General features: G+C 48.2%; 2 protein-coding genes across 3 annotated transcripts; both read left to right on the top strand.

The window, feature by feature from the left end:
- Window positions 1–555: 555 nt before the first annotated feature.
- On the top strand, window positions 556–3,286 carry LOC124662106 (increased DNA methylation 1-like). Its single transcript, XM_047199993.1, has 6 exons — window positions 556–1,657; window positions 1,781–1,854; window positions 2,088–2,320; window positions 2,404–2,490; window positions 2,614–2,713; window positions 2,804–3,286. The coding sequence occupies exons 1-6, from the start codon at window positions 556–558 to the stop codon at window positions 3,284–3,286; spliced, it is 2,079 nt and encodes a 692-aa protein (XP_047055949.1).
- A 3,482-nt stretch (window positions 3,287–6,768) lies between these two features.
- Window positions 6,769–10,122, top strand: LOC124666411 (protein FAR1-RELATED SEQUENCE 5-like). Of its 2 annotated transcripts, none has more exons than XM_047203748.1 (6): window positions 6,769–6,849; window positions 6,968–9,008; window positions 9,100–9,218; window positions 9,317–9,394; window positions 9,477–9,536; window positions 9,708–10,122. In XM_047203748.1, exons 2-6 carry the CDS (start codon window positions 7,064–7,066, stop codon window positions 9,816–9,818), a joined length of 2,313 nt encoding a protein of 770 aa, XP_047059704.1. In that variant the 5' UTR covers window positions 6,769–6,849; window positions 6,968–7,063; the 3' UTR covers window positions 9,819–10,122. The 2 variants fall into 2 exon arrangements, with proteins under 2 accessions (XP_047059704.1, XP_047059705.1); XM_047203749.1 differs by having other exon boundaries at window positions 9,460–9,536; window positions 9,708–9,824.
- Window positions 10,123–11,118: the final 996 nt, after the last annotated feature.

The following is an 11,118-nucleotide window of genomic DNA, read 5'->3' as shown; positions in this document are numbered from 1 at the left end:
TGAATTGAGTGCTTGCTTTTTACAAGATTTAGTGTATTTTAAGAGAGATGATACATGAGTAAATAGTTAATTACTATTTCATAGGTGACAGTCACTAATGGAGATGCAAGTAACTTTTAGGAGGAAATACAATCAGTTTATCTTGTTGTTCATACTGTCTAAATATATGTTGGCTATACGCAAGAATTGTTGCGCATTCTGTTGTCTTTGCACAATCTGGCACATAAGTTATTCTACAAGAAATATTCTGAATATCAACATGCCCTGTTTGCATGTGCATCGGGTAAAAAATCAAGGACCTGTAATAGCGCCCGCATTCATCTAGTTATTATTAAAATTGAATATGTTCTGATAATTTCTTGGTTTATTTTGATATGTCCATCTAAGGCCACTGCATCTGTGGCTGCCGTGACACGCCGCCGGCGCACCTGCTGCAGCACCTGATGATCTTGGCGGGGCGGGGCGGCTCTTCTTCTTCCTGGAAGAGCTTAATTAGCGCAGGCAAGCCAGCCACCGTCGTCGCCTCTGTTCTCCTCGTCCGAAAGAGGCCGTGGTATGGCGCCACCTTTCTCTTCTTCATGGATACCGGCACCTAGCACAGGGACGGGGCCTCGTGCTGTCGTGGACGAACAAAGCAACGTCAACAGCACCCAACGTAGTCCCACGGGCACCACTGTCGGCAACGTAGAAAGCAACGCCGGCGGCAGCCACTACAATCCCAGGGGCACCAGCAACGGCCGTGTCGTCCTCGTAACAATACAAAGCCACGCCGACCGAAGCAACAGTAATCACAAAGGCACCGCCGCTGACCGCCGCAGGGCAAGCTCGAGGTCACTCCAGATCACCTCTGTCAACGTGTCGGGCGAACCTGCGGGTACGCACCCTGGCGCCCAAGAAAACAACCAGCTGAAGCATGTGTTCCCCGCAACGCCGCAGAGCGTAGTACGGGAGAGGAAGAGGACGGCCTCCCGCTTGGCGGCCTTGCCGGCATCGACGACAACAAACAGCGCCGCTACCAGGCGCAATAACAACAGCAACACGGTGGCGGCAGCACGAGCAAAGAAGCACACCGTCCTGACATGGCTGATCGACGCCGGGGTGCTCAAGGAGAAAGAGAAGCTCCTCTACATGCCTGAGTCAGAGCTCGCGGCGGCCGGCAATAACAGCAACGGCGGCGCCGCAAAGGGCATCACCGGCACAGTCACCAGGGCCGGCATCCATTGCAGCTGCTGTGACACCACCATGCCCCTCCCGGCGTTCACCTCCCACGCCAGCCCCGACGCCAAGACCTCGCAGTCGGCGTGGGAGCGTGTCCGTCTCATGTCTCGCAAGCCGCTGCTGCGGTGTGTGCAGGAGGCGTGGGAGCGGGAGCGCATGAGGAAGTTCAGCGCGGAGGAGAAGGCGAAGGCGGCGCTGGAGCAGGCCGCTCCCGAGGGCATCAATGGTGAGGTCGACGGGGACCAGAGCGACGACGCGTGCGCCGTGTGCGCGGACGGTGGGCAGCTTCTATGCTGCGACAGCTGCCCGTCGACGTTCCACCCGGAGTGCCTCGGCGTGCAGGTCCCCGAGGGCTCCTGGATCTGCCACTACTGCCGGTGCTTCCTGTGCCTCGCCAGCGACGGCGGCCTGGCCACGTGCCAGCAGTGCGCTCGCAAATGTAAGCTATCAACCATGATCGTGATCATGACCATGATCTTTCTTTTGTAAGTACATGTTTCTGAAGAAGAGACTGATGAAAATTGCTGCACTAACGACGACTCTGAAATATGCATACATGCAGATCACGAACACTGCCGTCCGTCGCTGTTGGCCGGGGATATGATCGGCTCCTACTGTAGCGAAACCTGCAACAAGGTGAAACATTCTCCATCATGCATTCACTCTGCAGTCTACACACATCATATTGTTGTTACAAAAGAGAAAAAATCAAACATTCTTCATGATGAACAATTCAATATAATGTTTTTTCAGTAACTCTGTTTCAGGAAGATAACTCAGTTACTACTATTGTCAATTACCATAGTAGTGTCACATTGACACAGAGAGTGTGTGCCTTCATCTCGATGTATTGTTTGTGTTGATTTCAGATGGCTGCGAGGCTGTCGGAGATGGTGGGAGCCACGAACGCGGCCGGCGGAGATGGCTTCTCCTGGTCCCTGCTGAAGATCCACAAGGGCTCTGCAGCAGACTGCTCGGCCACCGTCATGGAGTGCAATGCAAAGCTGGCGGTGGCATTGGGCGTGCTTGGCGAATGCTTCAACCCTGTGAAGGACCGGCTGACCGGCATCAACATGCTCCGCCAGGCCGTCTACAGCCTCGGGTAAAGCTAAATGCTCTCTGCAAAACCTCGCTTGATTCAGCGTTCCTGGACCAATTTCTGATGCGTTTTGAATCGTTGGGCAGATCGGAGTTCAAGCGGCTGAGCCTTGAAGGGTTCTACACCATGGCCCTGGAGAAGGACGCGGAGATCGTCTCGGTCGCGTTGCTAAGGTACGAATGTATGGGTTCAGTCTGGTACTCTGTTTCGTCAAAAGAAAGACGAAAAATAACTCTTCATGTGGTTAATGCTGATGATTTAAGGTTCATATATGTGTCTCTGAATATACTTTGCAGGTTCCATGGCAGCAAGCTGGCGGAGATGCCGTTCGCGGGCACGCTGCCGCACTACCAGAAGCAGGGGCTGATGCGCCGCCTCGTCAACGCCGTGGAGCAGGTGGCCGTTAATTTCAACATATGATTCAGAGATCGCCTGTGTATAAGCTCTGTTCTGGTGTCTGAATATTTGCTGTGTTGCTGCTGTCAGGTGCTGGCGTGGTTGCAGGTGGAGACGCTGGTGATCCCGGCGGTGCCGGAGGTGGCGGACACGTGGAAGCGGTCCTTCGGTTTCGCGCCCGTGGAGCCGCGTCTGAGGGAGCACGCCAAGCGGCTCAGCATGGTGGTCGTCAACGGTACCACCCCGCTCCAGAAAACCATCGTCCTCGCCGCCGCCCCACCAGGACAGCCACGCGGCGAGGAGAGCCGGGCTGCACCAGCGGCGCCGCCGTTGAGCGAGGACGAGCTGGCGTTCCTGGAAATGAGCTGGCCGGCGTGCAGCTTCACTGACCTCGTCGCCGGGATCGCGTGCTCCCCGCAGCCCTTCAGCGCTGACCCATTGGCCGCCGCCGTCAGGGGTGGTGGGGGCGCTATCCTGGAGAGGAGCGACCAAAGGTTTAGCGGCGAGGCGGCGGGCATGCAGCTCGGGCGGCAGCTGCAGAAACATCAACAAATGAATGATCGTGCGTGCTGATGTTGTGCGCGAACGACGAAATTTCTGAAGAATTTGGTGCGACTTGTGTTTTTCTGAGTTGACAGCAGAATTGCCGTGACTTGATTCCGTTATGTTGTTCTGCCAGTGCACTGTTCGTCGAGACTTATTTGTCCTAAGCTACCCTTTCAAAATTTTAAATCACTTTTGGGCCTTCTCAAAACTTTTAAATTTTTATCGTCCTTTTTTTTTTTGAGATATAAATTTTTATCGTCCTTTTTAGTCACACCACGCATGATAGCTAAACTGAAGTGGAGGTCAGGCCACGTTGGTTGGGTAGACTAAAATGATTTAGCCGTTTTTGGCCCAAAAACAGCTAGATCACGCCCATTTAGGTTCGCAAATTTGAAAAAATCTTGGACCCTCTGAGAATGTTTTCGAACCCTCTAGGTAAGAAAACAGGTAGGTCACACTATTTGGTATGGCTAGATTCAAATGACTTAGACATTTTTAGCACAGAGTTTGAGCAACCTTGCCAACCAAAGTAGCGTGACTTCAGTTTAGCCATTCTGTATGGCGCGACTAAAAAGGCCATAGAAATATTAAAGTTTCAAAAGGGGCCAAAAATAATCTGAAGCTTTGAAAAGGGCATTTTTCGAGGCTCGCCCACTCAAGTTTGTCCTACGCATAGTAGTATGGGATGGATCCACGTGTAGCTTTTTGAGTGGGGCATACACCCCCACTCAAATTTTTGAATCCCTATTATATTTGTTTAAATGTTTTTAAAAATTCTCTAGATTTTATAAATTTATACAAGCCATTAGTTATTTTATTTGCCCTGACTCCTAATTTTTTCTTGATCCGCCTTGCCGAGAAGGCGAAGAAAAATGCGAAGTGCTACAATAGATTTTTGACTTTGGCGGCAACTTGGGAGGCAAGAACGTCAACGTCAGCCTTGGCCTCAAGGGCCATGATGAGCTCGGTGTTTTCCCTGGCTGTGCTTGCGATTGCTGCTTCGACAATCCTTTGTTCGCGAGTCGCGTCGGCCAAAGCACTTCTTGGTCTCATTTGCATGCTCCATCGACATCAACTCCTTTAGCTTGACCCAGGCCTTGGCCTTGCCCTTGTGGCCAGGGCTGGCGGCGGTGGCGGGGAAGGCTATGATTGCCGTAGTAGCGCCGATGAATCTCATGCGGTAGTGGTGAGAGACGGAGTGGCTTCTATGCCACTGGTGGGCATGCTCGGGGAGGTCAAGAGGGGATGTATACAAACGAGGGCGTTGTCCGCGCGACCGCCTTTCAAGCTCAAATTGGAGCTAGAAATGGGTCGGGCTGACAAGTTCACGCCGCTTGGTCCGTCTAGGTCATGCCGTTGGAGATGCCTTTAGATGTAGAATAAATCTTCATTATACCAGTGTTCAAAATCGTGAGGCGGCTTAGAGGGAGTATCAACTAGCTACCGATCTCTAGCCCGAGACAAACACGCGGTGTCCCGACCCCAACCAGGAACACAAGTATCACGCATGAAGAGAAACCATGGGCGCTTGGGAAGATTTGGTTCGTCAGCCCAAAGCAGGCCTCACCAAGTCAGTGGCCATGGAGTCCCTAGATCTGAGCATGCTCCCTAGCCACGCGACACACGGCCTAGGGACCCTATCCCGTAAAGCCGGCCAGGACGTGGCCCACTGCGACACAAGCCCCCCTAAAAACCAAATCTTCCCAATTTGGTAATTATAAATATTGTAAAGACATTGTATATGTGTGTATGATCAATAAAGTTCAAATTTTTCTTATGAGCTCATTTGTAAATGTATTATTTACTTATGAATTATTTGTGTATGTATAATATGGTTTGAATTATAAAGTGATTTGAATTATGATGTATTTTTGAATTATGAATTCATAATTCATTTCTAAATTGTTTATTTTTTACTTCTTTTGTTTTAGATTCAAATATGAATTGTCAATTCAAATCAACTCCCAAAATTAACAATGTACAAAAGAGATCATGTCGAAATTCTTAACCTCACATTGCCTAACCCAAATTGCAACGAGAGAGAACCTCGATCCCTCTTAGGTTTATATGCAATAAGGCGCGAAAATTTCCCTCGTTTTGCGATGAAATGTACATCCCAATTCTAAATCTACCCTTCGATATTCCTATATTATGGGTTATTACAACAAGTATCACGCATGCAGAGAAATCATGGGCGCTTGGAAAGATTTGGTTCGTCGGCCAAAGAAGACCTCACCAAGTATGTGGCCATGGAGTCCCTAGATCTGAGCATGCTACCTAGCCACGCGACACACGGCTAGGACGTTTCCCACTGCGGCACCAGCCTGCCGAAAGCCCCCCCTGAAAAACCAGCATGGCTTCGACTCATGTTGAACTTGAACGCAAGCAAAACGGAGGCATGCTGGCAGAGGGTGTCCTACAACGAGCGTAATAATCTACAACCACAAACCACCCACAGAACTGGAAGATCCTTCCTGGTCCCGCCAAGCCCAGACCTGGCCACCACCCTCAAGCACGGCCGCCGTCGTCGGCCGCTAGAGGCGCTGCACGGAGGCCACCACCGCATCCTCCAACCTCGCTGCACCTCACAACCGGATCTGCGCCGACCTGGACCGACACCACCATGCAACACCGCCGCTAGGTCGAATACCACCCCTTCAAGGCCTCCTAGTGCGAGAAGAAAGCATAGCCCGCGCCGGCAATGGGGTAGGGGAGCGAAAGGATGTGGCCTTCGAGGATGGGGACGCCCCAAGTGCCAAAGGGGATGGGCGGCGGGACGAATGGAGAGCTGGGCCATGATCTAGCTCTACGTGGCGTTCTCCTTGTCCCAGTCCAGTTGATGGGATGGTCGCCGAACACATTGTCGAGGCGCTACCATCAATACACTGACAGTCCCTACAAGGATGGTCGCAATAAAGTACTCATACAAATCACTTTCAAGTGTATGTTTTGTTTTTTTTAAGTTCAAATAATTCAATCTGTGCAATGACCGACTACTCTTTTCCTTCCGGCAGCGCCGACCTCCCAGCAACACTGAAATCTGGGTCCCACATGTCATACACTCTCCTGTCTACTATCCCGCTGTGTCCTGCTCGCCCAACACCGTTTCCCCACCCTTCCGATCTCGCACCATGGCCACCAGCTCCGGCGACCCGGCCGCCGCCGGCGAACCCGCCGCGACCTCATCAGCGCCGGGCCAACCACACCATCCGACGCCCCGCACCTCCCACATCGTGCGCACCTACCTGGGCCTCTCCTCCACTCCCAGGAAGCGCCGCGCCTGCGCCGCCCCTAAGAGCCAGCCCAAGCCCGCCACCGCGGAGGCTCCCGCCGCCAGAGAGAACAAGGGGTGCGGGCCCTCCGGGTCCGCCTCGCTCCAGCCGTCGCGGTTGCTCCGGGAGCTGGGCGTCCGCGTCTCCCGCTACACGCACGAGGAGCGCCGCGACGTCATCACCCGCTACATGCAAAAGCGGGGCGGCCGCCAGGGCGTCAATCGAGCCGCCGCCAAGGTGCCTTCGAGGCAGGCCCTGGCGGAGCGGCGCCGGAGAGGTGCCGGAGGGAAGTTCCTCAGCAAGGAGGAGGAGGCGAGGGTACAGTCTGTAATTTCGTGTCCACATTTCTTCACATTTCTAGGATTTCATTAAATTGTACATGCACTTCAATGATTATACAAAGATCAGATTATATAAGTGCACGTGCTTCTCGCAGACTGCTGCAGATAAACCTGAAGAGAAGGCAGAAGAAGAGGAGCCGGAATTGCCACCCGAAGTTGTCGCGAACGCCGGGGGAGTACCTATAGTTGGAATGGTTTTCGAGAATGAAGAGAAAGCATACAAGTATTATGTTAGTTACGCAGGAGATGTGGGATTTAGTGTTCGAAGAGGATTGTGGGATAAAACAGCGAAAAGTGGCACCAGATCAAGGTTTTATGTCTGTTCCAGAGAGGGCTTTCGCTCAAAGAATCAGGCCAGGAGACCGGGCCCAGAGACGAGGACGGGTTGCCCTGCACGGTTATCTGTCAAAGTAACATCCAGTGGAAAATACCGAGTGACTGAGTTCGTTCAGGATCACAATCACCAGCTTGCCGGTCCATTTGATATTGGGATGCTCAAGTCGCAAAGAGTGTTTTCCAAGGCTCAATCTGAAAATGAAAATGCCATCAACATCCCTCCAGGCTACAAGAATTACCTTCGGACCAAGTCTACGAAAGATATGGACCCAGGGGATTTCAGAGCTCTTACGGATTATTTTCGAAGTATGAAGAGTGAGAATCCATCTTTTTACTATGCCATCCAGGTGGATGAAAGTGACAAAGCTGCTAATGTCTTCTGGGCTGATGCAAGATCAATCTTGGACTATCATTATTTCAGTGATGTGATCTGCTTTGACATGACCTACAAAGTGAATGACTACAGCAGGCCACTAGCTTTATTTGTAGGTATGAACCATCACAGGCAAATGGTCATATTTGGTGCTGCTTTCCTGTATGATGAAACCGCTGCATCGTTCAAGTGGCTTCTTGAGACCTTTAAGAGTGCCATGTGTGGGAAACAGCCGAAGACAATTTTGACAGATCGATCTGCTAATTTGAAGGAAGCACTAGGTCTCACTTGGCCTGGTACAGCTCACAGTTCTTGTGTGTGGCAAATATACCAGAACGCAGTTAAGTCCTTAGCACATGCTTTCAGTATTTCAGAAGAATTCACACATGATTTTAGCCACTGTGTACTTGACATCGAGGATGAGCAAGAATTCCTTGACACATGGAATATGATAATCGAGAAATACAACCTTAAACAAAACAAATTTTTAAATGAGCTTTATGGAGATCGAGAAAATTGGGCCTTGCCATATGTCCGGCATACATTCTTCGGGGACATTAAAAACATGCTACGAGCAGAAACCTTTGGCATCTGGATCAAAGAATACTTGGGTTGCGAGAAAGAGCTATCCCCTTTCTTGAAGTATTTTGGAAGTTCATTTGAGAAGAGGAGGCAAGAAGAGATACAAGCTGATTACCAAGCCAGTCAAGGGGCACCAAGAGCACCTGTGCCACTGCTCTGGCAGGCTGCAAATTGGTATACACCAATAAACTTTGAGTTATTTAGGAAAGAGTATGAACAATGCATGGACTGTATGGTTTACGGTTGTGGTGAGTTTGGCTCTCTTTCTAAGTATATGGTTACAGCTAAAAGCAAAACTAAAGAACTACTTGTGCAGTTCGACTCATCAGATGCCACAGCTGCATGTACTTGTAAAAAATTTGAAACTGCTGGAATTTTATGCTGCCATATACTAAAGGTATATGAATTGAGGAATGTTAAAGAGATCCCCCCACAATATTTTCTTAAGAGATGGAGTAAAGATGCAAAGTTGGGTATTATTGGTGAAATCAATCGATTTAATTTTGGCAGTGATACAAGATCTTCTGTTCCAGAGCGTTATGCAGCTCTTTGTCGTTTGTTCTATAAGATTTCTACTAAGGCTGCCGCAAACAACGAGGCATTTGCACTGGTGGCAAGCCAGTCGGATCAACTTATAGAAGGAGTTGAACGTACTTTGCAATCTACACTGGCTAATAAATCATCTATTGTCCATTCCATTAGGGCTCAGTTAACTCATATGGATCAGAATGATTATCCTCTTGGTAATAGCAATGAAGCTCAGAAATCTATCGGAAAGAAGAAGAGTGAAGTTGCTCGTCGTGGAAATGGTCTAGAGACCAATAAAAGGCAGAAACGAAGAAAAGGTGTCTTCACAGTTTATTTATACTCCCTCCGCTCCAAATTAATACTTGTAAGAGTAAATTTACACATTCTCTTTGCATCCTGTGAACATAGGCCCTTGTGATGAAGCAGCGGCTGGACCAAGGGATGGGGAACTGACCATTACACCTGACAGTATGCAAACAGTGCCAAGGACTGCTACGGATCAGTTCCTCCCAGATCAACTAATGCATGTGAGTTTTTCAACATCAATACATGATGCCTAGTATTTTCCTGTGGTCCTTGTGAATGTGGATTTACTGTTTATTTTGCTTCTCCCTTCTTTGTGCAGGGACATTATGTGCTTGGCCACAACTTTAGTCTTAGTACCTCACACAACCTTCATGACGATTTGAACCAGTTTGGTCAGGTCCGTGTTCATCTCTTGATAATAATTGGTGCTCATGTTGATTCGTTAACAACACGGTTTCTCAGGTTCTTGTGGCATGCAGGCTTCCACAGTTCCTACCCTGCAACAGCAGCCATTTCCCGGGAATGGTCAACTAACTCAAGTGAGTTATTTATAATCACTGCTTGTACAGAGAAACTCATGCTTGATGCCCTTTTGACAGACTTGACCTTTCTTCTCCACTTAATGAAGTGATTGCACACTCCTGCAGTATTTGCAGTCGTATTGTCCATACCATTGCCATAGTTACTGAAGTGATTGCACACTCCTGCAGGCCTATCCCGGTGACATGCATGTGTTGCAATTTATGGGGACGAATCCCCAAATCGACCTTGAGAACGGCGATCAGGGTGAATCATCAATACCAGTGTGGGATTTTCTCTGAGTTACGCCTTCACGTCACTCACAAACACCACTAAGGCTGTTAACGTTTGTATATTTCTGTACAGCAAATAGACTGTTAGAGAGGGCCAGCAGAAGGAATCAGTTTAGTAACTGCTAGGAGTAGATATCTTTTTTATGAAACAATCTAACCCTCCAAGGCTGCAATACAGTTATGAAATTTCCGGTTCCTGTTTATTGCTAATTTTGTTGGCGAGTTGTATTTCCATTTTGTGAAATATGTGATTGTGGTGGCTATCGGATTGTGTGATGTTTAACAAGGGGTACTGATTGTGTTGGCTTGATTAGTGTTTTGTGTTCTGCTCAGCTCAGCTCAGCTAATAACATTATTCATTAAAGTCTTGAATGGACGTTGGGTACATTATTTGTGTTCATCATCATTCTGAATGTTCATATTTTTGCATGTCAGTAGGTTGGTCAGTTAAATATCAATTTAGATTTTGCATTTCTACATTTTACTATACGTACTGAAGGAATCACAGGCAGACTAGCTACTGAAATAAGGTGCTAATGCTTGCTTGCCTCTACTTCGTCTGTGCCCTCGTAGGTACAAACTATATTTTTTTGCTTGGTGAATTATCGAGATAGCTTCAGAAATTTTCTCTATATTCCTTATGTTGATTTATAATTACTGTACAGCGAAATTTACTTGAATTTCACTTTCTTTTAAAAAGGATTATCCGTATTTGTGTGTTCAGGAAAGGGTTCTGACCCAATTTAATTCTGTAATAAATACAAGTATCTGATTATGAAATTATTCCAGAAAACATTTGGGGCCGTGACTAGTGAAAATTTTCTCAAAAAAAAAGATTAGAGGGAGCCTCTTTCCTTTTCAAATTAGAACTTTTATGCTGAATCTCGTATTGTTGATACAGCGTTAGACTGCATCGTTGTGAGTTATTGCTTCGAAATTATCTCATTGACTGCAGGTTCATAGAAGAGTTAGAGTGAAGGATGGAGTGCATCGTGCATCATCAATGCATCGATATGCCAAGTTTGGAGTGCTTCTGATTTTTCTCAGGCTCAGGTCTGAATTTTCTCAATCCCTCGCCTGTCGTTTATACTACATAGCTTGATCGAAAATGCCAAACGGAACCTGGGTACGCGCGCACCCAGTTATGAAAAATTCAAAACAATGCTATTTAAAAGTTTCAAAAAAATGTGAAGTAAATTTTGGCATGTTCACACTATGTTGATACTTACCCGTGTGCGTTTTCACGAAAAAATACCATTGTATGTGGCCTACACAAAAATGACAAAATGCAAATTTCGGATCCTGTGAA

Source organism: Lolium rigidum, chromosome 6, assembly GCF_022539505.1.
Source record: "Lolium rigidum isolate FL_2022 chromosome 6, APGP_CSIRO_Lrig_0.1, whole genome shotgun sequence".
NCBI classification, from domain to species: domain Eukaryota; kingdom Viridiplantae; phylum Streptophyta; class Magnoliopsida; order Poales; family Poaceae; genus Lolium; species Lolium rigidum.
The sequence above is the reverse complement of the archived record's forward strand: the minus strand, read 5'-3'. Positions and strand labels throughout refer to the sequence as shown.

What these genes read in the sequence shown, in the direction of transcription:
- LOC124662106 (XM_047199993.1), top strand. Translation starts at nt 556, where the DNA reads ATGGCGCCACCTTTCTCTTCTTCATGGATACCGGCACCTAGCACAGGG. An exon ending in CCAGCAGTGCGCTCGCAAAT is followed by an intron (nt 1,658 to 1,780) that starts GTAAGCTATCAA and finishes GCATACATGCAG; the next exon opens with ATCACGAACACTGCCGTCCG. An exon ending in TCGTCAACGCCGTGGAGCAG is followed by an intron (nt 2,714 to 2,803) that starts GTGGCCGTTAAT and finishes TGCTGCTGTCAG; the next exon opens with GTGCTGGCGTGGTTGCAGGT.
- LOC124666411 (XM_047203748.1), top strand. Translation starts at nt 7,064, where the DNA reads ATGGTTTTCGAGAATGAAGAGAAAGCATACAAGTATTATGTTAGTTAC. An exon ending in ATTTGAACCAGTTTGGTCAG is followed by an intron (nt 9,395 to 9,476) that starts GTCCGTGTTCAT and finishes TGTGGCATGCAG; the next exon opens with GCTTCCACAGTTCCTACCCT. An exon ending in GGAATGGTCAACTAACTCAA is followed by an intron (nt 9,537 to 9,707) that starts GTGAGTTATTTA and finishes ACACTCCTGCAG; the next exon opens with GCCTATCCCGGTGACATGCA.